The sequence below is a fragment of the Venturia canescens genome, chromosome 2 (genome assembly GCF_019457755.1).
Source record: "Venturia canescens isolate UGA chromosome 2, ASM1945775v1, whole genome shotgun sequence".
Lineage (NCBI taxonomy): Eukaryota > Metazoa > Arthropoda > Insecta > Hymenoptera > Ichneumonidae > Venturia > Venturia canescens.
Window position 1 is genome coordinate 20631901 of NC_057422.1, and position 24921 is coordinate 20656821.

At 37.1% G+C, this 24921-nt stretch overlaps 2 protein-coding genes across 37 annotated transcripts in view; one reads left to right on the plus strand and one right to left on the minus strand.

Moving 5' to 3' along the window:
* LOC122406055 (uncharacterized) lies at nt 1-14021 on the plus strand. The gene is made up of 10 exons (XM_043411255.1): nt 1-3370; nt 4679-5294; nt 6533-6721; nt 9456-9625; nt 9736-11011; nt 11136-11257; nt 11348-11632; nt 11761-12298; nt 13144-13397; nt 13484-14021. Exons 1-10 carry the CDS (start codon nt 2978-2980, stop codon nt 13634-13636), a joined length of 3996 nt encoding a protein of 1331 aa, XP_043267190.1. The 5' UTR covers nt 1-2977; the 3' UTR covers nt 13637-14021.
* Nucleotides 14022-14756: 735 nt separating this feature from the next.
* The window catches only part of shot (dystonin-like protein short stop), a 213237-nt gene continuing 203072 nt past the window's right edge, over nt 14757-24921 (minus strand). For 23 of the 36 annotated variants that reach the window (XM_043411243.1, XM_043411241.1, XM_043411237.1 and 20 more), the window contains 8 exons: nt 24222-24367; nt 20985-21144; nt 20235-20348; nt 19660-19840; nt 19105-19167; nt 18390-18509; nt 17913-17969; nt 14757-17211 (listed from right to left, as the gene is read on the minus strand). In XM_043411243.1, the coding sequence (XP_043267178.1) occupies nt 17049-17211; nt 17913-17969; nt 18390-18509; nt 19105-19167; nt 19660-19840; nt 20235-20348; nt 20985-21144; nt 24222-24367 (1004 nt within the window). In that variant the 3' untranslated portion in view covers nt 14757-17048. Of the gene's footprint in view, nt 17212-17912; nt 17970-18389; nt 18510-19104; nt 19168-19659; nt 19841-20234; nt 20349-20984; nt 21145-21754; nt 21817-22926; nt 23034-24221; nt 24368-24921 lie in introns of all 36 variants that reach the window. The other 13 variants (XM_043411252.1, XM_043411253.1, XM_043411229.1 and 10 more) reach the window with 8 other exon arrangements.

Consider the following 24921-nt stretch of genomic DNA (forward strand, 5'->3'; position numbering starts at 1 on the left):
GTAGCAATTCGTCTTTCAACCCGCAAGCAATCGCCTAGCAATAAGGCATGATAATGCAAATCAATAAGTTTAAAAAATTTCAAACCGAAGTGTTAGTAATCTATTAAATCGATTTATTTTAAAACAATATCAGAATTGACATTAATAAATGTGTGAACTTTTGGCACTTCTACCCATTCGTCAAAAACGCCGAGCCCACATGCAATCGTCTTAATGACTAAACTTTAATAAGTTTTTTAAAAAAATCAACGTATAAACTTGCGAATGACCGCCACCGACATCGCAAACATTGTAAACGCGTGAATTTCGTAAATGAAATTCGTATGGCGAATGATACGTTCTCGAACCGGGCAGGTCGGTATTCACTCGGCGGTATATTGATTGGCACCTGCAGTAAATCATAACGCAAGGGTTAGAAACTTGAGGGCTTGCCAATAATTATCATGATAAATTAAGTATCGGGCAGCTCTCACGTCTCAAAACCCTGTTATCTCCAATCCATGGTATACGGCGAGGGTCATTAAGGAAACGACTACCTATAAGATTGACTCGACAAGGATTCTACGTATCAAAGTTTCTCGTATCTGTTTTATTCTTCTATCAAAATAGTGAAAAAACTTTTGCAGTGCAGTAATGAACTAACTCAGTGATATCAAAACAACGGAACCGAGGTCATTGTTTCTATTTTCAATTTTTCATGTACTCGGTGCCGGTCAACAATTAAATTTACATACTGATTTATGGAAGCATGTGCTGGTATGCTGATAGAAATTCCCACCAGAATGTAATTCTGGTGTTGACGGTATTGATGAACATGAAAATCACCAGGAACCAACTATTACTCAAAACTTCGTAATCTTTTCGTATAAACGAAGGAACGACCGCGCGATCGAATTCCGTTGCAGTCAGGAAAAATTGAAGTTTTCAGACTTCAAAATTCTCTTTTTTACTAGGAGTTATAAAATTTTGAAATACAATCGCTTCACGCAATACTCGATTGCCTCTCCGTAACATAACATATCAATTTTAAACGCGTTGTTCTACATCGAATAAAGAAGGTATATTTTAAGAATCTTGAGTATTTTATTATAAGACTAATAAAAATATACTCGAGAAAGATTTACTCATCCAATAATATAAAACTCGACGAATGACTTATATAAGTGAACCCTGATTGAGTACGGAGAATCGTTGCGTAAATAGTATTTTCTTGTCAATGATGGGATGATGTCAACGAGCATACGTGAACGATTGTGCCGAGGTCAAATTACAAATAATCCCTGGTCGGTGACGACGGAAAACATGATTCAAAAATATGTACGCACTTCTTCGGTTTATAAAGTTTTGTTATTCAGAATCATTAGGTGATTAGTATAACGAGGTAAGCCAGCGACTGTGATGAAAGTTTCGCCATGTGGAACATTCGGTTGCCGAAGAGCTCCTACCGGTATATCGTGTTCACTCAGTCCGGAACGATTCAAGTCTGTCGTCATTCGTCAGAATTGCCCGTCCGTAATAACACTCGTCTTTTCAACTTTTCATTTTCATAGTCATACATGAATATTTATACTTATATCATAAAATGGTGTCCATGATTAGAAAATTATTATGACATCTAATCGTTGCTGTACGAAGTTCAATATTATTCTTCACTTGCATACGCATAAGATTGTTGAGGTAACGCGTTACAATCGCGATTGATCCAATGGAAAAGCAACAAATGTACATTAGGCCGACGTTAGTGTAAAAATGTGGTAAATCGAGTAAATCAATTTTAAAAGAAGTGCAGCCAAGTGTCATTCTGTAATTGTGAATTGTGATACACTAAAAAAAAACGTGTTAACCGGAAATCATTACGATTTGTTTTCTTTATATAACGAGAGCCTTACGAAAATTTTCACGAGCCCGTGTCGAAGGTCGTGAATGTAAATTTATTGTGAAACCAATAAGCGAAAATCACTGCTAAAAAATTTTACATTACAATAAAATATCAAGAAGAGATGATAATCAACGAAATTGAATCGTTTATATTAATGTCACGAATTAAAATATTCCTATATTAACTCCAACACATTTTTTGTTTTAATTTTCCATTTCTAACTTCTGGTTTCACCAGGACGCAGTATTATCAAAATAGAATCAACGTTCAATGAATCGAACTTTCCCTCTTTGTTTCACTAAAACAAATACTGCAGTGTCAATTCATAAATAACGAAGTTTTCAATGTGAGCTTCACTTGATGGCATACTTCTGATATCGGTCGATAAATTAATTCATATACCCAACCTTGCATTTTGTTACATTCCACGTAATCACGAAGTAAATAAATTAAAAAAAAAAAACAAAGGCCCGAGTGGCTCAGAAATTTCAGTTGAATGAAGAAAGAAAAAATAAATAATATTTATTTCGAGTAATATTGAATGCGCTAAATGACAAATTGAGAAGTAATTATTTTTATATGAGAAAATACGATGATGAAAAACTACAGTTTAACCTCTCTCATACGAAAGTTGCCTTATTGGTTACGGAAACAAAACTATTCGAGGAGTACTAATAATAAAAGCAAGATAAAAGTGATAGAGCGTGCCGATCTTTCAATGTCCACAACTGGCTGACCATCTTTCATGTCAGCGACTTGCATCGATGAGAAACAAAAAAACACCGAGTGCATCGAAATTAAGGGATGAAGAAAAGTCTGTATTCGTCAGTAGCACGCGATCTTGCGACGAACCTCGTATTTATTTTTCCGGGACATCGGCCTCCCGAATACTTCGAGATCAGCTGACGGGCAGAACAGTAATTGTGAAAGTGAGAAACAGGGTGAGCACCTGCATCATAGTAAAAGAGAGGGGAAGCAAGAGAGGTGGGAAGGAAGAATTTCATTCTATCCAAAGCCCTGGTTTCCCCTCGTCTATCGATCCTCCGAAAAGAGGGTTACGAAAAAGAGAGAAACAGAAAACAAATAGGAACAAGAACGATGGATATTGTGAATGCAGGTCAGGGCGCAGTCGCGAATTCAGCGCGACCAGTTTCGCGTCGGAATCTGCGCGACTTTGCCCGCCTATGGATCAACTCATTGAGGGCGTACTATTACACTGGGGATGCCGTCTCCAATTCCTTAAATTCTCCCGAGCCCGCAATGGGCAACCTTCAGAGTGATGGCAAGAAAAAAACGAAAAAGAATCGCGATTCAGCTCCTTTAACTGGCACACCGACATCCGGCAATAAAACAAGCGATCAAACCATCAACAAATCTTCCAACAGTCTCAATAATTTGGACGATAAGCCAATCAAAGTTTCCTTCGAAAAGGTCCACACCCCAGCCAAAAGACATGCACCACCACCCCCGAAGATCCACGCTCCTCTCAAGGTCAGTTCTAAGTGCCGCATATAAACTTAATCTCACAATACTGATTTCCAGATCCAAACCTTGAAAAAAGTCTCCAAAATACTGAAACCCTATTGCACACCATCATCGATCGCTCACTCGCCCAAAAATAGTGCACTCTGATTTCCGAAACATTGACAAACAAAAACTACGATCACATTTATTTTCAAAAGCAGATATATTCTCATCAAAAAACATTGTCAGCTTTTCATATTTGATTCGTTAACGTAACTGTCATTTCAGTAGCAGTACACAACCGACCCTCTAAATAAATTGACAATGTGTAACGAAAATAAAGTTTGGTTCGTTGTTATGAGTCATGAAGTGCAGCAATAACTTGCAGAGTATTTGAATAAATTGCACATAATATGAAGTGAAATCTGTCCACAGTGTTGTACCCCAATAAGTGAAAAAAACCTGACATTACAATGTTTGCAGTCTGAAATGAATGTGAAAAATGATTTGAATGATTTCCTATAAAATATACTGAACCGAATACAAAATGTCCACCGCTGTACATTGATTATCTTACACAGTGTACTTGGATAATATCTCGAGTAAATTTTGATATATAAATTTGAGTTCACCCCGTACATAAAATCAGTGAAATTACTCGTGTAGCGATTGATAAGATCACTTATCGATCGAGTAAAAAAAATATCACATTCTCAATGATGTTTGCCCGAGAAAAACGAATTTTGTCGGTACCGACGATAAAACTACGGACATCAAAAGTCCATGGACCTTTAACCACTATCAGCTATCAGTAATTGCACTGAGAGCCACTGATAACCACCCACGAATGATTCACAATACACGCAACGCGACAAATATCTATATCTGTATACTCGATGTTTTATACTTACGCGAGAACCATGATTTTTCTTCCGTGACATGCCGCACTTCAGTGGGTGGATGGATATTATTATCTGAAAGTGACATAATCCCAAATATCAATTCATTCGGTACAGAAACATCGTTCAACGCGGTTGTATCAAGCTCGAGCTCTCTGTGTTGAGGCGAATTTTTAAAAATCTTTTTCCTTGTGAATTTTTTAATATTTTTCTAATTAAATCATTCAGAATTGCGCTCCTTGCAATATTTGTAACCCAAACATGTGAAAGTTTCCTCGAATCAACGAAATGAGGTATAATCAGTGCTGAAACGACCTGCGTGAAAAATCATACGTAAATCATATTGGTGAAAAACCGCTGTAGAGTTCAAAAACTCCATTGTGGAGTATTGAAAGTTGACGTTTCCTTTGTTATCATTGTGACGTAAAAAATCCAGGTACCGATCGTGCAGCCAGTATCGGAACCTCGCGTCGAGAGCGAAAACATCTCGGACCCGAAAATTAATGAGGACCAAGGTCACCCACAAAATGGGCAGCGAGATTCGGCAATGGGACAGGTTGATGTTGTCGATGATGTTTCCCCTGGGATTTCAACTGAAAGTGAGAGATTGCCTGAGGGAACGAAAAAAACAGATAGTTCGTCGATCGTCGAAGAAGTTCCTGAAACCTTGTTGTCGAAGGAATCGGAGGATGTGCCGGAACTGGGCGTTCTGCCGTTCCCAACAACTGGTCCGCCACTCCTCGTGACCGATTCCTGGCGTCGTGCAAATACAAATCTCACGATATCTGAAATTCCAACACCGACGAGCAAAGAATCTTCGAGCGACAGTGTTTTCACGGATCCGGAGGAAATCATATTGTCCGGTGAAGGCGGAGAAAAACATATTCATGATGTTTCATTGACAGTCAAGTCATCTTCCTCGTCAACTGCCGTTAATAAGGAGAGAGCCGAAAAGACTATACTGAAAATGAAAATGCCCTCATCGGGAGTGAACCATTTTACCGTATCCAGACACCGGAAGATCGAGCTCTCGCCGGCCTCACCGCGACTCGGTGAGTTTCAACAAAACTGCCTCTCTCACTATATTCTCTTCCCCCCTCTATTTACACCACGCACTTCCGCGCTATTATCTCGCATTTTGATCGAGGCTGTATATAGATTTTTTAACGCACACATATGAAAGCATGTTACTCACGGTAAATGTGGCTTGAACTCGATGAGAAAATGTACCGGCATGTTCGTGCGATCTACGTGAATTATGTCGGTGTTACCAAACCGGAAATACCTTTTCTCCAAAGAATCAGGCAATGCTATGAATCTGCACTTTTACCGTGCATATAATGAAATAAGTTTTGTATTGAAGCATTGTGCCAGTGCAATGCGACAAATATCTTTTTTCAGTTATCTATTGATCGACTTTTGAAATTTTCTTGATTATTTTTTTATTTTTGGCTACAGTAATTAGGTTTCGAAATCTGATTATTCGTTTTCGTATATCAATACTGTCGCAAGATTATACATATTTTTTTCAGACCATTGATATTCCATTCTACCCATTCAATATTTGATTAATCTAGTTTTCGAAGTTGGGTACAAAATCGAACTTCATAAGGGTTTTTTGATTGTCATTGTAATCTGTGTTCATGCATTCTTCAATTATCGCTATTTGGCATTGACCTTGTCATTTGATTATTACCTTTTACTCACCGACTCCGCAGAAAACCGGCATTGGGCTTTACCTGGAACAAGAGATCATCTTCCATGAGTCGATAATCCTAACGATAATAATATTTATTTCACTTGTGATTCGCGAAGTACAAATCTATGTCCAAATAGTCACGAAAGAGAGAGAAAGAGACAGACAAATAATCACATTTCCTTTTGTTCTCTGACACAAAATGAGGCCATGTTGTTCCACTACGCTTGTTTCATAACATCTATTTATTTTCGGGGCTGCCGCTATTTTTCCTTTAGATTCATTCGTTTATGATTGGAAAAGCAATGACGCGAACAGTATACTGTAAAATCCGTCGAAACGAGGGTCTCTTGATCATCCGTTCCGGTTGAAAGTTTCTAAAAATTTTATACTGTAAATGATGAATTAACAGGCATCACTAATATTTACTGCGAGTCAAAAATAACGCTTTTGCGTTATTAATCCAGTTCATAAAAATGCCAATTTTTTGTCCCCCGCTGTCTTTAAGTGAACTTCATCGACGAACGATAATTTGGTGTCGGGGAGAAAATTTCGGGACTTATCAAAGCGTGGAAAATCGTATCGTTGTTCCAGAAACTAACTCAATCGAATTATCAACTCCTGAGCGACGATACAGTGCTACCGAATCTTCGCCCAAAAATAGCAGGGTTTTACGGAGAGTCGCCAGTTTTACCCTTGACGGAGCAACTACTGAAGGACGCACGGCAAATTCGAAGATAACACCGCACAGAACCGATTCACAATTATGTGACAATTTTCAGGGTATGTACAAATCTCCTCCGGTCAAGAGATTCTTTTTTCAAGAGTTTTTTTAGATTCTTAAAATATAATTGATTTAACGTCACTCGAAACTCGATTACTGTGACAATGTTACAATTTTACAGTACACTATTCAATTCCACACGTGGATTTCAGTAACTCTCGCTCATTCATTTTTAGACTGAAATCCATTCAGAACCAGTTACCAAATCACAAAGAATTTTCCTAAGAGTTTTTCACAGTTGCTATTTTCTCATAAAAGACTTGTATAGACAATAACAAACTTTAAGTCCGACTAATACCCTTATCTCGCACAGTTGCACGACACATTACAATTAATAATCTCACGTTGTGAAGATCGCACCAATCAACGTTAAGATTAAATCATATCATTGTTGGACTATGATACGAAAATGAATGCAACTGTCTAGTATAACTCAACTTATTCAACGTGGTGAAGTTATTGTCGTGGTCTTTTCGACGAAACATTATTCCGGTATAGTGTGTTTGTTATCGATCTGATTTCACATTCTAAAAAAACAAACTCATCGTGATACAACAAAGAACGTTTGGGTAAAAACACAATAATTACCTTAAAGAAGCACTAGGAATCCATGCGTTTAATTATACTCTTGAAAAAATTAATTCATTCATATGCAACTTGTACTTTCTTACCTCTCGAAGCGTACGGTTACACTTTCTGCCCAAGAGAGAATTCTTGTATTATTAATTCATCTGTTTAATTATTATTCACATGCTAAATGGTGAGCTGAAAATACAAGGCCCAACTGCTGTGAATAGATACATCTAAATTCTTATCTCAATCATCAATTATGATTTATGAACATCAGTAATCACTAATATCGGGTCAATTCGTGTTCGTTCGTGATTATTTGGTGACACCATTGCCCAGCTGTCGAAGATTTTAAAACAAGCTAACGATAGTCATTTTAATGGACGTATATTTGATTTCAGTACTATTTCTTCGTGGAAAAATGAAAAAAAAAGAATAACATTTCTGCACGAGAATCTATCAAGTGGTAAAAATTTCGAATCACCGAAACAATGACATCTAATTTTTTTTTTCCACAAAAGAATTTTGCCAAGTTGGCGGGATCACTTTTCTCTGCGGTAAATACGCGACGAAGAAATAGTGATAAGACATATCTTGGATTTATCCCTCGAGCGTAGATCCCAGAGCGTCAGTTCTGTACTGAGTGAGCATCTCTCAGAAAGAGAGAGAGAGAGACGATGGCGCTGTAATTTTTACGAGCTCGAAATCCGAGGAATGAAATATTATTCGCTGAATACGCCTTCGCTTAATGCAGGTTTTTTTATCGCTGCCCTTAATGTACAGAGAGATAGTGACATAATGATCCTGTTTACACCTAGCATTTGAGCTACAAACGAGAGAGAGAGATAAAATTGTTTTTTCGAGCCCTATCGCGCGTGTCGTAAGAGAATATTTTCGTTATATTTTCGGTTGAAAAAATTGAGGGAAAAAAAATGAAGAAAGACGGAAGAAGAATTTCATAATTTCCATAATCTTCTTTCATTTCATCCGATTAATGATTTACCAGGCTTAACGATATTTGGTGAAATCTACGTTTCGACTAGTACAAGTCACTCGAGTCGAAACCAATTTCTACGCACGTGGCTAAAAACATTTGGCGTATCAGCCACAAATTTTTTCAACTGGAGTTCATTGTGCCGTTGAAGCATTTACTGCAAAGAATTCAAATAACGTCCCAAAATTATTAGAGACATTGATAAGACAAATCGACGATTAAAAAAAAATGATTTCACCAATCCTTTTTAAGTCTCCGTTTGGAATTCTTCTCGCGCATAAATTGAAAATTTGAATCAGGTCTGAACTTCGCATACGATTATATTTCCATGAAATCATATGCTCTTCCGGTACGTCACTGATTGCTACCCACACCTGAAGACGAGCGTACGTGCTGGTTCGTATATGTGGGTACGCGAAACGTGTAAAATATTTCAAGACGTTCGTCGTAAATCGTTAAAATCCGTTAGAACGTTAAATTCGTTGATATACGCGTATGGAAAATGGGAGGGATATATGAAGAAACGAGGAAGGTTGTATATCGACTGGTTGGCGGGTCAACGAGGTATTAAAAAAAACGCAGGTGTCTGACGCGTGAGTGTGAAGAAGTTCTCCTCCGGTCTTTTTTCGAACTTATTTTTCTTGCTATGCCGATCCCCAACGAGGATTTGAGAGTTCGCGACTCATGTTTGTTGCTCGTTTCTTGATACTCGTGGCCACTGTAAATTTGTAGTCGTAAGTACCTGTCGAAGCGTATACGCGGGACTGACGAAGCAGCGCAAGCCTGCCAGCCAACAAGAGACGAAATGGAACAGCAGTGGTGGGCTCCAGAACAAACTCTCAGAACTCACTCATTTAGAGTGCTCTTCGAGCTCCAAACGAACAACATCTACTCTCGTTTAGAGCGTCCGAAAGCGTTTGAACAATGTTTCGAAATCAATTATGTTACAATTATGTTGATCCAGAAAAATAGTTAGAACGAGTTCCGATAATGAAAGTGTCGAATCTTAACTCCATTCCAAAAATGTTTTCACCCTTCGGTGAGTGAAATAATTTGCTCCGAGAATCGGTCATACGGCAAGTTTGTGACGCTTCGATTTCATTGCGCAAATATGAAAATCGACTATTCTTTCGATTGTGTAGTCCGTTAATTTTTCATATGTGTTCCAGGACAGCATCTAGCCAATTGGTTAGCTTCCGGTATGCCCGAAAACATACGGAATCAGCTAACCGATGTCGATCTCAACAAATTCAGTGCCTCGTTTTGCGCTCATCTCATGGCCGTCGGTGTTCTGAAGCCTCTCGATGATGGAGGCGGTGCGAAACACGTTTTGTTCGCGGTAAGAATCCTCTCGATCTGATTTTTACAAGCATTAAAAATGAGAGAATATTTTTCGTGGTTTCAAAGCCTTTTACAAACGTGCAATCGTGATCGTTTCATGACTTTTAGCCAGATCAATCCTATAGTTGGGTACAACCAGTGGCTCTAGTACAAGCTCAAAATGCAACACCAAAGGGCAACGGTGAAGCGAATCATTCGTCGGCTTATGTGCAGAGCGTGGAAGAAGAAGTTGCGAGTTTACGGAGTGAAGTTGATAAGTTACGGAAAATAATCGCGGAGATGGAAAATGTAATTGGAAAGTGTAATAGAACGGAAACAAAATCGAGTTCACCGTTGATAAACAACGGAGAAAATGACACGATAAATTCTTCGGACCAAGGCAACACGAACGAGAGTGGAAGATTTTCGAGCAGTTCCTTTGATATTTCACCCATTAAATCGGACAAATTGTCATTATCCGGGGGCGAAGATTTAAGAAATGGTTCTCCATCGGCAACGACGCTTTCACCTATTGCCGAAATCGATAGACGTTACGATAACTCGTACGCCGCTGAAGAGTCCGAGAAAAATGGTGACTTCACAGATAAGCCGATTACACAAAGGAGCCAAACCACCGACAAACATGGTCGTGACGACATAGATGATGGCAACGTCCGACTGGCGAATAGACTGAAGGATGTAGAAGACAAACCAACCGGTTTGGATGTTGAAAAAGATAATCGAAATCTCCCGTACAACGATAAAAACGAACACACCGAAAATGTCCAACCTGCGGTGTTCGTGGATTCGAAAAAATTATTAAATTTCGTCAAGGAGGACGATGAAGGTGAATGTGCTTTGAAGAAAGAAGATATTGGCAAAACGGATAGTAATGATTGCGAAACAACTCCAAGTTCGGATATTTTAATCCTCAAAACCGAAGAACCACCTCCTCCACCTCCTCCTCCTCCACCGATGCCTGAAGTAACTGGATCTCTCCCTCCCCCTCCACCCCCTCCCCCTCCCCCAATGCCCGGCATCCCAGGACCGCCACCGCCTCCTCCCCCGATGCCTGGAACGGCAGGACCGCCGCCACCACCTCCTCCTCCAATGCCTGGATTGGCAGGACCTCCACCTCCGCCTCCTCCTCCGATGCCTGGAATGGCAGGACCACCGCCGCCTCCTCCTCCAATGCCTGGAATGGCAGGACCGCCACCGCCTCCTCCTCCGATGCCTGGAATGGCAGGACCCCCGCCTCCTCCTCCGATACCAGAAGCGACAGGACCTCCACCGCCACCAGGACTTCCTGGATGTCCACCTCCACCTCCTCCACCCGGAGGTGCATTGCACCCTTCACCTCTGCCAGCTCCGCCTGTCGGGGGATGGAATCCACCAGCCAGAGCAGGTACGTAAAGGCAAACAAAACTGCAGTGACTCTTTGTTATGAATTTTGAAAAAAATGACTTCATGCACTTCCCCGAGTGGTGTAAACTCCTTTCAACGTCAAATTGTGTTGTTGGAAATGGTAGTGATGAGGAAACAGCCTTTATCATTGGAAGTTCCGATGAAGCCACTATATTGGACTAGGATACTGATACCTGCGGACCAAGCAGCCAAAGTCCCCGCGGAAAGTCCAGAGTCTCCTCCGCAGGTAAATATGAGGAACGAATTAAAAATATACTGGTATGAGGAATATTCGTCTGTCGTACTCGAAATTTTGATGCTTCGGAATCATCCATAGGTACCACTTTGGGCTGAAATTGAGGAAGAACGCAATTTAAATCTTAAGGAATTCATAGATCTATTTTCGCGGCAAGTCGTCGAACGGAAACCAACGATAAAGAAGGAAGAATCTGACAAACCATCGAAAATACAACCAGCCAAAATTCTTGACTCAAAACGATCAAAAAATGTCGGCATTCTTGAGAAAAGTCTTAGGGTCGATTTCAGCGAAGTTGAGAACGCTGTCTATAATTTGGACACGAGTGTCGTGAATCTCGAAGCTCTGCAACAGATCTACGAAATTGTAAGTTGATTCATCAGCACGATTCAGCTTCATTCGAGTTTGGACTTATTGCGATAAAATTGTGAGATCTGTAATCAACAATTTTGCCACTTTTATAATACTGTGATGGAATATTACATTTTTACTAGATGCCGACAGCTAAAGAACTCGATGAGATTAACTCCCATGAAAAATCACATCCAGAAATACCACTTGATCGTCCGGAATTGTTTCTCAAGCAACTATCGACGATCAAGTACTTTACCGAGAGAATAGCTTGTTTAATGTTTCAAGCCGAATTTCAAGACGCCATGTCTTCAGTTTCTTCAAAATTAACCAACTTGAGATCGACTTGTGAATATCTCTGTAACGCACAATCCCTTAAAAGAGTGATGGCGCTGATATTAACACTCGGAAATTACATGAACGGTGGTAATCGAATGAGAGGGCAGGCTGATGGTTTCGGGCTTGAGATACTCGGTAAATTGAAAGATGTCAAATCGAAAGTACCGGGTGTAACGTTGCTGCATTACTTGGTGAGAGCGAGACTGGAACAGGAAGGAGATTACAGTTTCGATGAACTGTTGCCGTTACCGATTCCTGAGCCTGCTGATATTGAGGCAGCTTCCACGATCAATTTCGAGGAAATTACTAAAGAATTAGATCGACTCGATAGAGAATTACAAGGTAACGTTTCGATTAATTATAGGGGAGACCGGGGCAAAACGGAATACCTAAGGAAATATTGAACTTTTCAGAAGTTTGGGAAGCTCTGTCTATTTTTTACTCCCAAAAACTAAGAAATGTACTGGAATTTTGTTCAATTTTCAAAAAAAAAAAAAAAATCCGAGGCGGGGTACCCCTCAAAAACTCATGAAATTTTTTTTACTATGATTTTAATTCAACGCACCTTGGGTGTATTTTACACCCGTAACCAAGTGCTTCCGACTTACCGCTGTAAGCGTTGAAAGCGATCTCAGCGCTTACACCGCTCAAACGTAAGTCGAGCGCACGCTGTGAGCGCTCTCAGCGCTTACAACGCTCTAACGTACGTCGAACGCACCCTCTGTAATTCAATTCAAAATAAAAAAATTTGTATTCTTTATTCACTGAATCATGGATTCAGTGCCAAAATTGTGCAGAGTGGGCACTGATTCGTGTGTAGGTGTAACCACACATGATGGTCCGCAAACATATATCTGCGAGACAGCAATCGCAGATTTACAAATACTTTTTGTATATCTGTGCAAAAACGTTTTCATTTTAAAAGTGATGTAAAATAAATTTGAAAAAAAAAACGAATTTTTTGAAAAAAAAGATCGAAATCCTAAAAAAATAAGATATTTTGGAAAAAATATGTTTCATGTTCTTTTTGGACTAGGATAAAAATTTAAAAAAAAAAAGACAAAAAATTTCTCTCGTTTTTCGGGTATCCCATTTTGCCCCGGTCTCCCCTATATATATCAAATGATTATCACCGTTCGTATTATTAAAGTATTCAGGAAAATCACTAATGCATTTATGACTTTCAGAATGCACGAAAAAAAGTGCGATCGTGACCGAGGCTGATCCGGAAAACTCAATACCATTTCGTGAGAAAATGGATTGTTTTCTGAACCGAGCAAGAACTGAGCTGTCTAGCGAAAAGGAATGCTTCCAGGAAGCAAGAGCAAAGTTTAAAGCTGTAATGCAATTTTATCAGTTCGTTCCAAAAGGTGCTACATTGGACACCGCGGATCCAAAAGACTTTTTCTTATTATGGCTCAGTTTTTGCAAGGATTTCAAGGTTTGTAATGAATTTAAAAAATGTATTTCACTCCAAGTGATTAACAAATTCCGTCGTATGTTTTTATTGCTTTGTCCAAATTTTAGGATATTTGGAAAAAAGAACAACAGCGCATACGAAAAGAACGAATAGAGACAATACGCATCAAATTGCAAGATCGTAGAAAAGTGGAGAAAATAAAAAAAGTACCTGGAGGATTGAAAGATCGACTTCAAAAGCTGGCGGGAACAAAATGGTAGCGCAATATATATCCGAAAGAAAACTTTGAAAAGTGCGATCGAATGGCACAAACGGTCAATGAAGCGTACTTCATTATCTATAGAAAGGAAAAAAAACGATAACGCTTACGGGATCTTATAATTTTTCGGGATTTCTTCTTGAAAAGGGAACGAGAATTCTATTTTTTCTCTTCATTTCAGCCAATAGGACGATCCCGTGTATTTGATCCGTCAAATTTTGCACATAATCTTGAAATTTCTACCGGCGTTACGGAGTATATATTTAAGAATTGTTAATTACTGTAATATCGTTTCTTATACGCGTCTTATCCATTGTGTTGTAAAAAATTCTATCTAGTTGCAACGTTGAGTTATGAAAATATATTGTAAATTGAATTATTTATTACAGATATTAAAATATTTAATAATAAAATTTTACACGAAATGATGAACCTTGAATTCTTTATTTAACGGAGACTGATTTTAGATTAAGTTTTCCTATAGCAAGAGTCATTTTATTTTTTTTTGTTAGTTCGGAAATGTATTTTTCTGAAGATCACTTTTTTCTAATTGGCGGGCACATTTATTTGTATCTATTTATAAAAACCTGTTTGACCAATAAATCTGAAGTTTCATTATTACGAAGTTGTATGAAAATAATCAATTTTCGTGGGGTTGTTCAATAGAAACAAAAATGTCGACGGAAGAAATTCCAACGAGAATTAACAGAATTTTTTTGTATGATTGAGAAACAGAGAAACTTTATATTAATCCATGGCAACTTTTTGAAAATTCTCATCACTTACCATGAAAGATAAATTTTAAACACGAGCGAAGTGATTTCTTGAGAAAATTGAATTTTTCATTGCATTGGATTTTTTTCACTAGAATAACGGGCGAGTTTTTCAAAATCATTGAATAGAAATATTGCGAATTATTTTCATCACAGAAAACTAGCGTCTTGACATCGTCTCCGCATCGTATTCTATGAAAACCAACAGCTTTTATAAAAACTGATATAACTGATACCGTAAAGTAAATAATTAGTAAACAAACTGCTTCAGGCGCATGGCAGAATATTTTAATTTCAAACACAAAGCTCGATGAGACCATGATTGAGACTATAAGAAAGAAAATAAAATTAATGGTTTGAATATATATATATATATATATCAATGTATATATATAATATATATGTATGTATATTTTTCACAGCGTTATTAGCGACGATACAGAATTTTACAATGAGGCGAACCAATTTTTATCGTATAAATTGTTAATACATTAATCGCATTAGAAGATAATATTCGGTAACAGAAAAATCTGTCAGCTGCAATTAATTGCATTCTTAAATAAAAATAAAAACGAAGAAGAAAAATAAAAAGATTGGAATTGTCTTTTAGTTGACCTCGTCAGACGGGAATCTCGTTCCCAGACCGAGGTTCTGTTAGTTAGTTTTTCTTTTTCGTTCGTTATTCTTCCCTTATTAACGAAATATTTGTCTTGAGGTATTTTACTAGAAAAGAAAATACATCAAGTTCTTTGCCACTTGAACGACACGGCAATGAAAAATCACGTCATACACATGCCAAGGTGAGGGTGTACAAAAAGAATGGAAACATAAATCGCGTACATGATTTGTGCCATATGAACGTAAGACTAAGTTTGATTTGTTTGTAACATTTCCGCCACTTGGCGTACTTGCATTCGAGTCTTCGATTCCCCAAAAATAAATGGAAAAAATGAGGCTTTTTTTTCTTTTTTTTCGATATTTGAATGTGCAAGAGAACGAACCAATATTTACACAATATGTTCTCCTGTCGTTTTTTCCACGTACTTTTTCTTCTGTTTTACTTGAACATTCGAGGGAAAAAATAAAAGCTAGCGAAATAAAGTAAATAAAAAAGAAAACGAGTAATAGATATATTTTTATACTCGAAGCATGTGTGTTGTGTCCTTTTCAAGGAGCAAAGAAAACAAGACAAAAACAAATAGAAAGAAAAAAGAGATTAAATTAAAATTGTATTAAATAACGATCTACTGAGAAACTCGCATAAACATATATATTTATTTATATATATATTTATATACCTCCAACTCCTACACGCAAGAGTCGTTAATCGTATTATTATTGTGTTTTTATAAAAACGAGTATATCTAGAATATCGCGCAAATAATACGTTAAATATTTCTCATTTATGAACGCGAGTGTGCCAATTGTAGTTATCATTTGCTTCATGTTTATTTTTTTATTTTCATTACATTTGTTTTTCTCTTTTAATATATTAAAATTCGTAACAATAGAGGAAACACGAGAGGATTCGAGTGCGAAGAGCAAAAAAAGTTCCCCGTCAATATGATGTCATTATTTATACCCCGAACCGGAAACTTTACTTGCCGAACCACCGAACCATCACGACTTTCCCCCGCTAACTACAATTAATCGACCATTATAAAATATATCTCTAAGAACGAAAGAAATGAGAAAAGAAAAACAAAATAAACGAAAAAGAGAAAAAAAGAATCGTGCTTCACTTGTTTCGTGTACGAGATGATATTCTCGTGTCACCTTTCATTTCGTTCGATTGTGGAAATATATATTTTTTAAATATAAAGAATGGCATACAAATCATGATCAATATTCGACAATGCCTGTCAAAATAAGCATTTGCCTTTCTTTCTCAATACTTAATATTATTATTTCACCAACATTCTTCAGTTTATCCAGAAAAAAGGCCAACGAAACACAGAAATCGTCGGCGTTTGTTTGCTCAGTGATAGAAATCTTTCATTTTGCTTTCATCTCTTTTTTTTCCCACGTGGGAAATCCACGAAAGATATATCTTCAAATACTTGTTCATAGGGTGAGTGCCACTCAGTGACACACGCGTTTACGAGGGAGGCACTCTTCTCGTAGAGAGACTCTCGTTTAACAATTTTATTGAATACTTCAATTAAGTTGAACACTGTCCATATATGTATATATATATATATATATATATTTATTTATGTGTATACGGATTCATCATTCGATTACGAGAAACAAATATATCCACCGATAGTTTGTAAATGCCTTCTATTTTCATGTTTATTCTATATATGCAATTACGGCCATTCAATGATAAGACAAGACAATAAAAAGTGTCAAAAAAATTGAGAATTTATGAGCCGGTGGATATCAGAGGACAAATATGCGTATTGTTTTTCTTCCTATGTTTTTATCAAAAGCGACACTTACGTTCATTTTACGATTTTCATTTATGTAAATTTGTTTGTTTGTTTTTTAATATTGCAAGATTTCTATTACAATTGTGAGAAAGCTGACTTGGTTGACGAGGCTTTTTTATCCTTACGTCCAAATGCTTTTTAAAGGCTCTTTTTTTGTTGGCTGCAGTAATTTTTTTTCTTCTCGTCGATCAATCACACCGACGGATTACAATCTGAACGGCGCCCTTTGATCGATTGGAGTTGGCTTTCCTTTTCGTGACGATGGCGTCGTATTCGATACCGATGTATCAGACGCTCCTGACGGTTTTCTTGTGAGTTTCGAACCCGGTGGTAGAGGCGTACTCGAACCGCTCGATGGCGTTCGCGTTCTAGGTGAATTAAAATCGATTAATAAATCATTTTAACAAACGCATCGTTAAATAAATGAATGGAAAATATAAAAATTTAAAATTCCAATAAATAAATTATAGCCATTTTTGAAATTCCAATGTCCACCATCAGAAAAAAATAAAAGATGTACGGACGTATCTAACAACATGATCAGCGTTTCGTTTTACAGAAAAGAAGAGCACGAACATCAAATCTCTACGAAAATATCTTTATCAATTATTTCGACGTTCCAATTACATGTAACAGTATAGCCGGTACATCCTTTAGGTGAATACTTCATTAAAACGAAAAAATGTATGCAATTTTGAAGAATTCGTTCGATAAGAAATAAAAACACCGGTTGATTTGAACCTCCGGTAATTTTTGGAACAAATTTGAAAAGCGTGAAAGAATTCGTCCGAAATCGTTAATGCTTACGCTACTAAAGCTCAAAACTATGTGACGTGTCATTCAAAAACGTTCGTTAAATATTTTAAAACAAATCAGTATTTTTTATTTCCTCCGATATAAAGTTCCAAACATCGCCCACGATTTTCCGTTCTAAAGCAGAATTTTCACTGTTATTGACGAATTTTGCAATTTTTCAAAAGCATTCTTTTAATACCGACTGTGAAGCTGATAAAACGGAAAATGAAGCATTTGGTCAATTAAAAATAGTATTATTTTTATAGCCAGTTACCTAGCTCTAATTGCCGTTGGGATGTTAGTTGCTGAGCTCGTATAAGCCGAGCTGCCCCTAGCGTTACAGACATATACATATAGATACAAATATAAACGTGAGTTGGATCAAGTAAATTGTTAAGCAGGTCAAACCGACAGTGATATATATGTACATATATAAATATTTTCACGGCTCGTACACTCCATTGAAAGATAAATAGTGAGAGCAAATAATAAGCCGAATAAAAAAATATACCAATTTTTGCTACGATCAATTTCACAATAATAAATAAAACATAAAATCTATGATCTCTTCATTGGTGCATGTAATTATTAAAATTACTTAAGTAACTGAAGAACATAATCATTGCCGAAAAATCGTGCGAAACAATAAACGTGGGCAAATGAAAAATGCACGTGAAAATGCATCACACGCTCGCGCGAGTACGAACACACACACACACACACGCACGCACGAGCAGTAGAACGGGCATACCCGGTGGAGTCAGTAGAAATTGTAGAATGGTTGCTTTGTGTGGAATGAGTCGAAATATTGCTCGTAGTAGACTGTGGGGATTTAATATCCGGTCCAACGTACACAGGAATCCGAGAGCGGCTAAACCATCACCATTAAATTTATAAGCAATTACCCCTTTTTCGTGTTTTCTTCGTTTCAACATTTATCCATTGTTTCGTTATCTCATGGTGCAAAGGTCGATTAAAATCATTTAGGATTCAAGGAAATAAATTGAAAAAACCGGGCTGGGGGGAAAAAATGATTTCTACAACATTTCACTGACCTCGAGCAAAATTTAGAAAATAATAAAATTGAATTATCGAGTTTCTATTTTCGTTCAGTTGAACAGCAATAAGTTTTTGTTAATAACAGTTCCTTCGATGACTTCTTTGAAGTGTGATCATACGAAGAAAATCATGAGAAAATTTAATTATCATCAAATAAAAGAAACTTCTCCGTGATAAGTCAATTTTTCGAGCTTCCATGGCCAGTAAAATAGAAACGTTTTCCAGTGAGTAAGCATACCAACACCCTGTAAATAGTTAATACCACAAACACATGAAAGCATCGTTCGATATTATTAACGCGAAAATATCAGAATATTTCCACGAGAGAAGTCTAGAATGTCAAGAGTAGAAAGCTCACAAAATTTTGCGTTGAAAGAAAAACGCATTAATCATTAATGTTGCTTTACCTAATCGGTGTTCCGACACCTGACAGGGTTGGTATGCTCGAAGTTCGATAGATCGAGCCAAACCTAAAAAATGTTATTATGCTTCTATTGTTATCAATCGCTAAGCAATAATTCTTTCAGGAGTAAATAATAATGTAATTTCATGAGAAACTGAAAAAAGGATTCTCAAAATCAAGAATACAATACGACCTTCACAAGTTTATTTTTTTTCGGAATCTTGTACTGTTTTTCGTAAATTTTGCAAATGGCCTCAATTTCTGACGTAAACTCAACTATTAAAATGGCTGATTATTTGTTGGTAAATGTTAATGACAGATGTTCACGCCAATAACCTAAACAAAATGCATTTTTTCTTTGTTTCTTTCATTTCTTCGCTTACCGTTAACGCATCGAATACCAAGTCAAGTTATTGTGTGGAAAAAATATCTAGCGCAATACATGTTAGTTTTTGTCTCTGGTAACAAGGCATATATTTTCTTCAGCACGGCCCGTTGTTTTTTTCGTGATAAAATCAATTGTTACGGTATGGAAATATTTTATCGTTTCGGAACGAACCTTGTGGGAACTCCGCTCGCTGGACTAACAAGTCCCGTCGGTGTACGAGGCCGAGAACTCGAGCCGTTGACTGGGGTAGCCAACCGTTTACCGGAAACACTGTTGTGGCGACTGGAAGTTGGTGTCGTTCCGGTCGTTCCAAGCGTCCTTCGAGGTATACGACTCGGAGTACCTGACTCATCTATGAATCAAAATATATAAACGTTGGATTGATCTCTATCCGTATAATTTTTTAGATGCCAAATACTTTACTTTTGGAATTGATGCAAACGTGTGTATGTCAATTGTGAGCCCAGGGCTCATTTGACCTAATGAATGACCTGTAGCTCACACCAATTGTTACGAAACAAAATCCAGCGCTCATTATACTATTTTTTTGAAAAAAAAAGCGAAGAAATTCTTGCGGTGGCAAATATTTTTACATTTGAAAAAATTATTATATGATAAATAAAAATATCGCAGGATTGAAAGGGAACGCTTTCGTGAAAAAAATGTAATACGAAACTAGAGTTAATTACGATCACGAAAACCAGTTTACTGGTGCAATGTTACCGGATTTCCGTTCAGCCTCATACCTGTGCTATCTAGTGACTGCGTGGAGCCGTATCGACTAGGAGGTTTACTTCCTTGCCGTGAAGCTGGCCTCGAAGCAGGTCTCGAAGCAGGTCGGCTCGACGGACGGCTGCCGCCTAGAATTCAAATTAATGTTTATCATTACGATTGAACTTTTAAGAAACTGACGAAAATACCAAAAAAAATCAAGGACGGAACGTAGGGAAGAAAAAAAGGATTCCGATAATCTTTAAAACTAGTCCAAACTTCGCTCCGATTATTTAAGGAGTTTCGGTACAGAAGTCAAAATATTAAGAAATTGATCAAATTTGGTGATAATGTTCTTCAACATCAAGTGCGAAAACACAAATTTTTTCAAAATTTTCTTCTACTTAGTTATCAAGTAATTACGCATTAAAGCAGATTTCTTATGCCCGGAATGTATACCTATATATATGGAAACGCTATGCTTATACACGTAAACTTTAGTGATCAATTACTCGATAACTGTGTAGAAGAAAAATCTTAAAAAATTTGTATTGTCAAATTTGGCACTAAAGAATATGTTCACCAAATTTTATAAAATTCTAAACTTTTTGAAATTTTTTATGTTTTTAGCATGGTTTAGCATGGCAACATTGTATCGCCTGTACCGAAACTCCTTAATCTGTACCGTTTCAATTCAAGTTGTCATTGTAGTTAATCCTGCAAGTTTTGCGGTTTGCATTTTCTTGAGTATTGCCGTTTATTGAAGTATAATAATTACAAATTACCTGGAGTGAGAGTACTTCTGTAAGGCGTGCTGGTTTTCCTGGCGGGCAATCTGAATGAGCTTTCATTATCGCTGAGACTATCGGGTGTCCCGGCGCTCAAGGAGGACCGCGAAGCTCTCGTTTGTCCCATGGGCACACTTCGAGCACTTCGTTCTCTCACCTATGAATAAAAAGTCCCCGAAGAATGAATAAACAGCGATATTCCCTAATTGTAAAAAGATACTTTGTTGTGTCGTTAACTACTGTGGAAAATTACGTGGCGAAAACTCAGGTTTTCATGTTTTACAATTTCGTTGCAAAAACTGTGATACGTCTATGGGTTTATAACGAGTGTGTAGCATCGTACTGGAAGGCATGAAATTTTTCGTCCCACCAAATATTGCAATCCAAACATTTGGACAATTGTGAAAATCGTGATGCACAATTGATTTATTTCAAATTTCGATTAGCCCTCATGTACGTAGCGGAACTGCATCTGGCGTGTTCAATTCTCCATGTCAATAAAAATAATAGATACGTACCATCTGCTCCTACCAAACTGATACTGCTACCGAAAATAAAACCAAATTCTCACTCTCGTTGGTAATGAAATATATTTTTTTTTTTTTTTTTTTCATACAATCAAAAGAAATTGCCTCATAAATAAAACTTTCACTACTCCGCGAGCCTAGAATTCATTACAATGAGAATTGAGAATTTGGAGATAAAATAGAAAGAAAAACGAAGAAATGAAAAAAAAAAAAAAAAAAAAAAATTCATGCAAAACTTACCACAAGGAGTTGGGAGAGATACAGTAGCTTATGATGATTCGAAGTATCTCCGATCAACGCCACTATGCACGCATCAATACAGGAAATTGTTTTACATGATCAACATATTCTACGATATAAGTATGTTTTTTTTTTCAACGAATAAAGATCCTACACAAACAATATATAGACAGTTGAATTATTCACCTCTAGAGTTGGTGGAGTTGTAAAGAAACTTTTGAATGGACCAAAATGTCTCAAAAATTGAAAAAAAAAACACGATTAACGAGTTTTCAAAAATTGGAAGATTTGTGAAGGATTCTCCGATCAATTGTAAATAGAAACGTCGATTTCTTTATTCATATAGATTTTTCGAGAGGGACAGTAATCACGATAAATCTGAGGCATTCAAAATGAATTTCAGTGTACAAGAAACGAGAAAAAAAAGATGACGATGCGGGGGGCGGGGCGGGGAAGACATAAAATAAATATAAAGAAACGAAAGAAACGTGATGACGATAAGCTCGATTTTCATCTTACGTACACTTAGAGAAAATCCTTACTCAATGTTGATGACATTACCAATGCTTTTCACTTCTTTACGAACATCCATAAACCACACGCCTACGCTACGAATGCACAACAAGGGCCACTCCAAACAAGGGGGGATGTGTTTTGAAAAGAGAGAGAAAAACACATTGGCTTTATTTTTTCTTTCATTTTAACACTAGAAAAAAAGTAATATCGAAAATCCAAAAAGATAACGAAGTCGATTTTATTTTTTATTCATGTGGATCGGGTAATTATTCGAATAATCGTTCAGGCTTTTCGATAAGATTTTTTCCATCGCGTCAAAGTGAATCGGTGACTAACCCCTCGCAGTGAATATACAAGAAATTGTAAAATCAAGTACTCACTATTCCCATTCGATTCACTCAAAAAAATGTTGCAAAGTTGGCAAAAAAAAAAAAATTAAAAGACAGTCGCAAACATAAATTTGTTCCAAATGCCTACTCCATGCATAAAGTATATAATCAACTGCGGCACAATTGCACAACACTCAACAAAAACCACAGCATAAATTAGTTCCGCGCATAACGAAAATAACATAAAACTGTAAATCGGTAACTAATTAAAATTCTGTTTGAACAATACCATCAGCAGAAAGAATGAGAAAAAAATGAGTTATTTACCCAGTGGTAAGAGGGAGCGTGCATGTGAAGAGGATACGAGCACGGGAGATCCTCCTTTTGCCTCAAACTCTCAAATATCGGCATCAGCTGGCTCATAAACTCCTCCGCTATATTGTGTACCATAAACCAAATTAATCGTACCAATTCATTGTCGCTTTGTTCATTTTAACTTGATGTTTCCAGCGATATATTTGCGCGCGGTAATAAGAAACGGCATTTTTCATTTCGCGAATTCCAAATGGGGTATGTTCTCATGAGAACATTCTTTTTGATTTCGACGAAAGAAAAATTAGCTAGCACTCATTCGGGAATTGAAACATTCAAATATCCTGGCTTGACAGTTTGCTCGCGTTTCGACAGCAAACTAACAAATTTTAATGCTAACTATCAAGGGTGTCCTGCGTATAAACACTCACACACACAACATAAAACGATAAACAATTATTCTGAGTTTCAAAAAGTCTCCTGAGGTTCGCATTGAAGAAATGCCCTTCCAGCGTTTTTTGCCCAGCGAAATTCTAGCACCTCGAGGAAAAAGAAAGGCGAAGAGAGAGAGAGAGAGACAGAGAGAGACAGAGAGAAACGAAGACACAGTTCTCTAACCGATTGTACTAACCCAAAATAATAGTTAAAGAATTGCAACTAATTATAACGAAATGAGAATAAAAATAAACTTAATAAAATAACAACTTTACCGGCGACGGAAGAAGGCAAGCGTTCACTTCTACCAAGTGATTAACTGAAAAATCGTAACAAATTTATAATAATGATAATCCTAAAAACGAACCAACGAACATGCTCATGCGAAGAGATAGGGGCAGATATGAGAGGATATAGAACGTACAAAAAAAACTACACGAGCTTTCCCGGTCGCTGACAGGTCCCCAATACTTACTGGATGGTAGCGTTGGATCCGATTACTGTACGTTGTGGCCCCGTGAGACTTTTGTTTATACGTGTAGAAAGATTCGAGCGAAAAGAAAACGATGCAGGTGTCAAGTGTGCGTGTGTGTAAATTTTGTTTCTTTTACGAAAAAAGAAAAAAAATGCTAAATGTGACAACAAAAAGAGCCAAATGCAAAGAGTTTTTCACGAGACTTGTTTTTCTTATTTCTCTTGCAATTGGCTATCGAAATTGTCACAATCGTGCAGTAATAAAAAAGATTAGATCTTGAAATGACGCAAGAGCAAATTTGAAAAAAACAATAAGATCATTTGCTCTCGTTAGAAAAAATGATGAGATCCTTTTCGTAAGATTTTTGTTTTTTCACTTCATCGTCTTTCGACGACATTACCTTTGTGATTGGACCTGCCGAGGACATTTGCGAACGTTGTAGAGTCGAGTTCGGGCTCGGTTTGGATCTGAACGCCGTCATTGTCTGGGTGACACCATCCGCCAATATGAATTGTTCCCGCAGCTCAATATTCGTTCTTCCCTTGGCTACAGTGTGTTGCGTGCACGCAGAGTTAGTAGGAAGGCGCAAGAGGATGCCGGGGTTTTTTTTCGAAAGGATGTGCCAAACGTTTTTTTTTTTTTTTTTTTTACAGAAGATTACAGATAGAAAGACAGAAGAGAGATAAAGAGATAGGATGAGAAGACAGATAAAGATAGAAGAATAGATAGCGATATAATAATAAAGAATCATAATTATCATACGAGGGACGATAGAAAATAATTGATAAAAAAGTGGCGAAATCAAATATCGAAAAGAATGGAATAAAAAAAAAAAAAAAAAAAAAAAGTTGATTTTACGATTGTGGGAAAATAATTTGTTGTTTTTACACAGTATCACAATACCAATCCATGCGAATAGTAAAGAGAAAAGAAAAAGAAATGAAGTCATAAGAACGAGTGTTAACGAAAATATGTGAGTTAAAAGAAAAATGGTGGCACGTCGGTGTATATGTAGAACGTGTGATTTGTGTGAGTGTAAAAGAAAAGAAAAAGAAAACAAAAATTTAGGACGAATGAAGAAAAATAAAAATATATAAAAT

Bases quoted from the DNA above. Each gene is read 5' to 3' on its own strand.
- LOC122406055 (XM_043411255.1), top strand. From the start codon at position 2,978: ATGGATATTGTGAATGCAGGTCAGGGCGCAGTCGCGAATTCAGCGCGA. The intron at 3,371-4,678 runs GTCAGTTCTAAG...TAAAAAATCCAG, and splicing joins AGATCCACGCTCCTCTCAAG to GTACCGATCGTGCAGCCAGT. The intron at 11,012-11,135 runs GTACGTAAAGGC...TGGAAATGGTAG, and splicing joins GAATCCACCAGCCAGAGCAG to TGATGAGGAAACAGCCTTTA.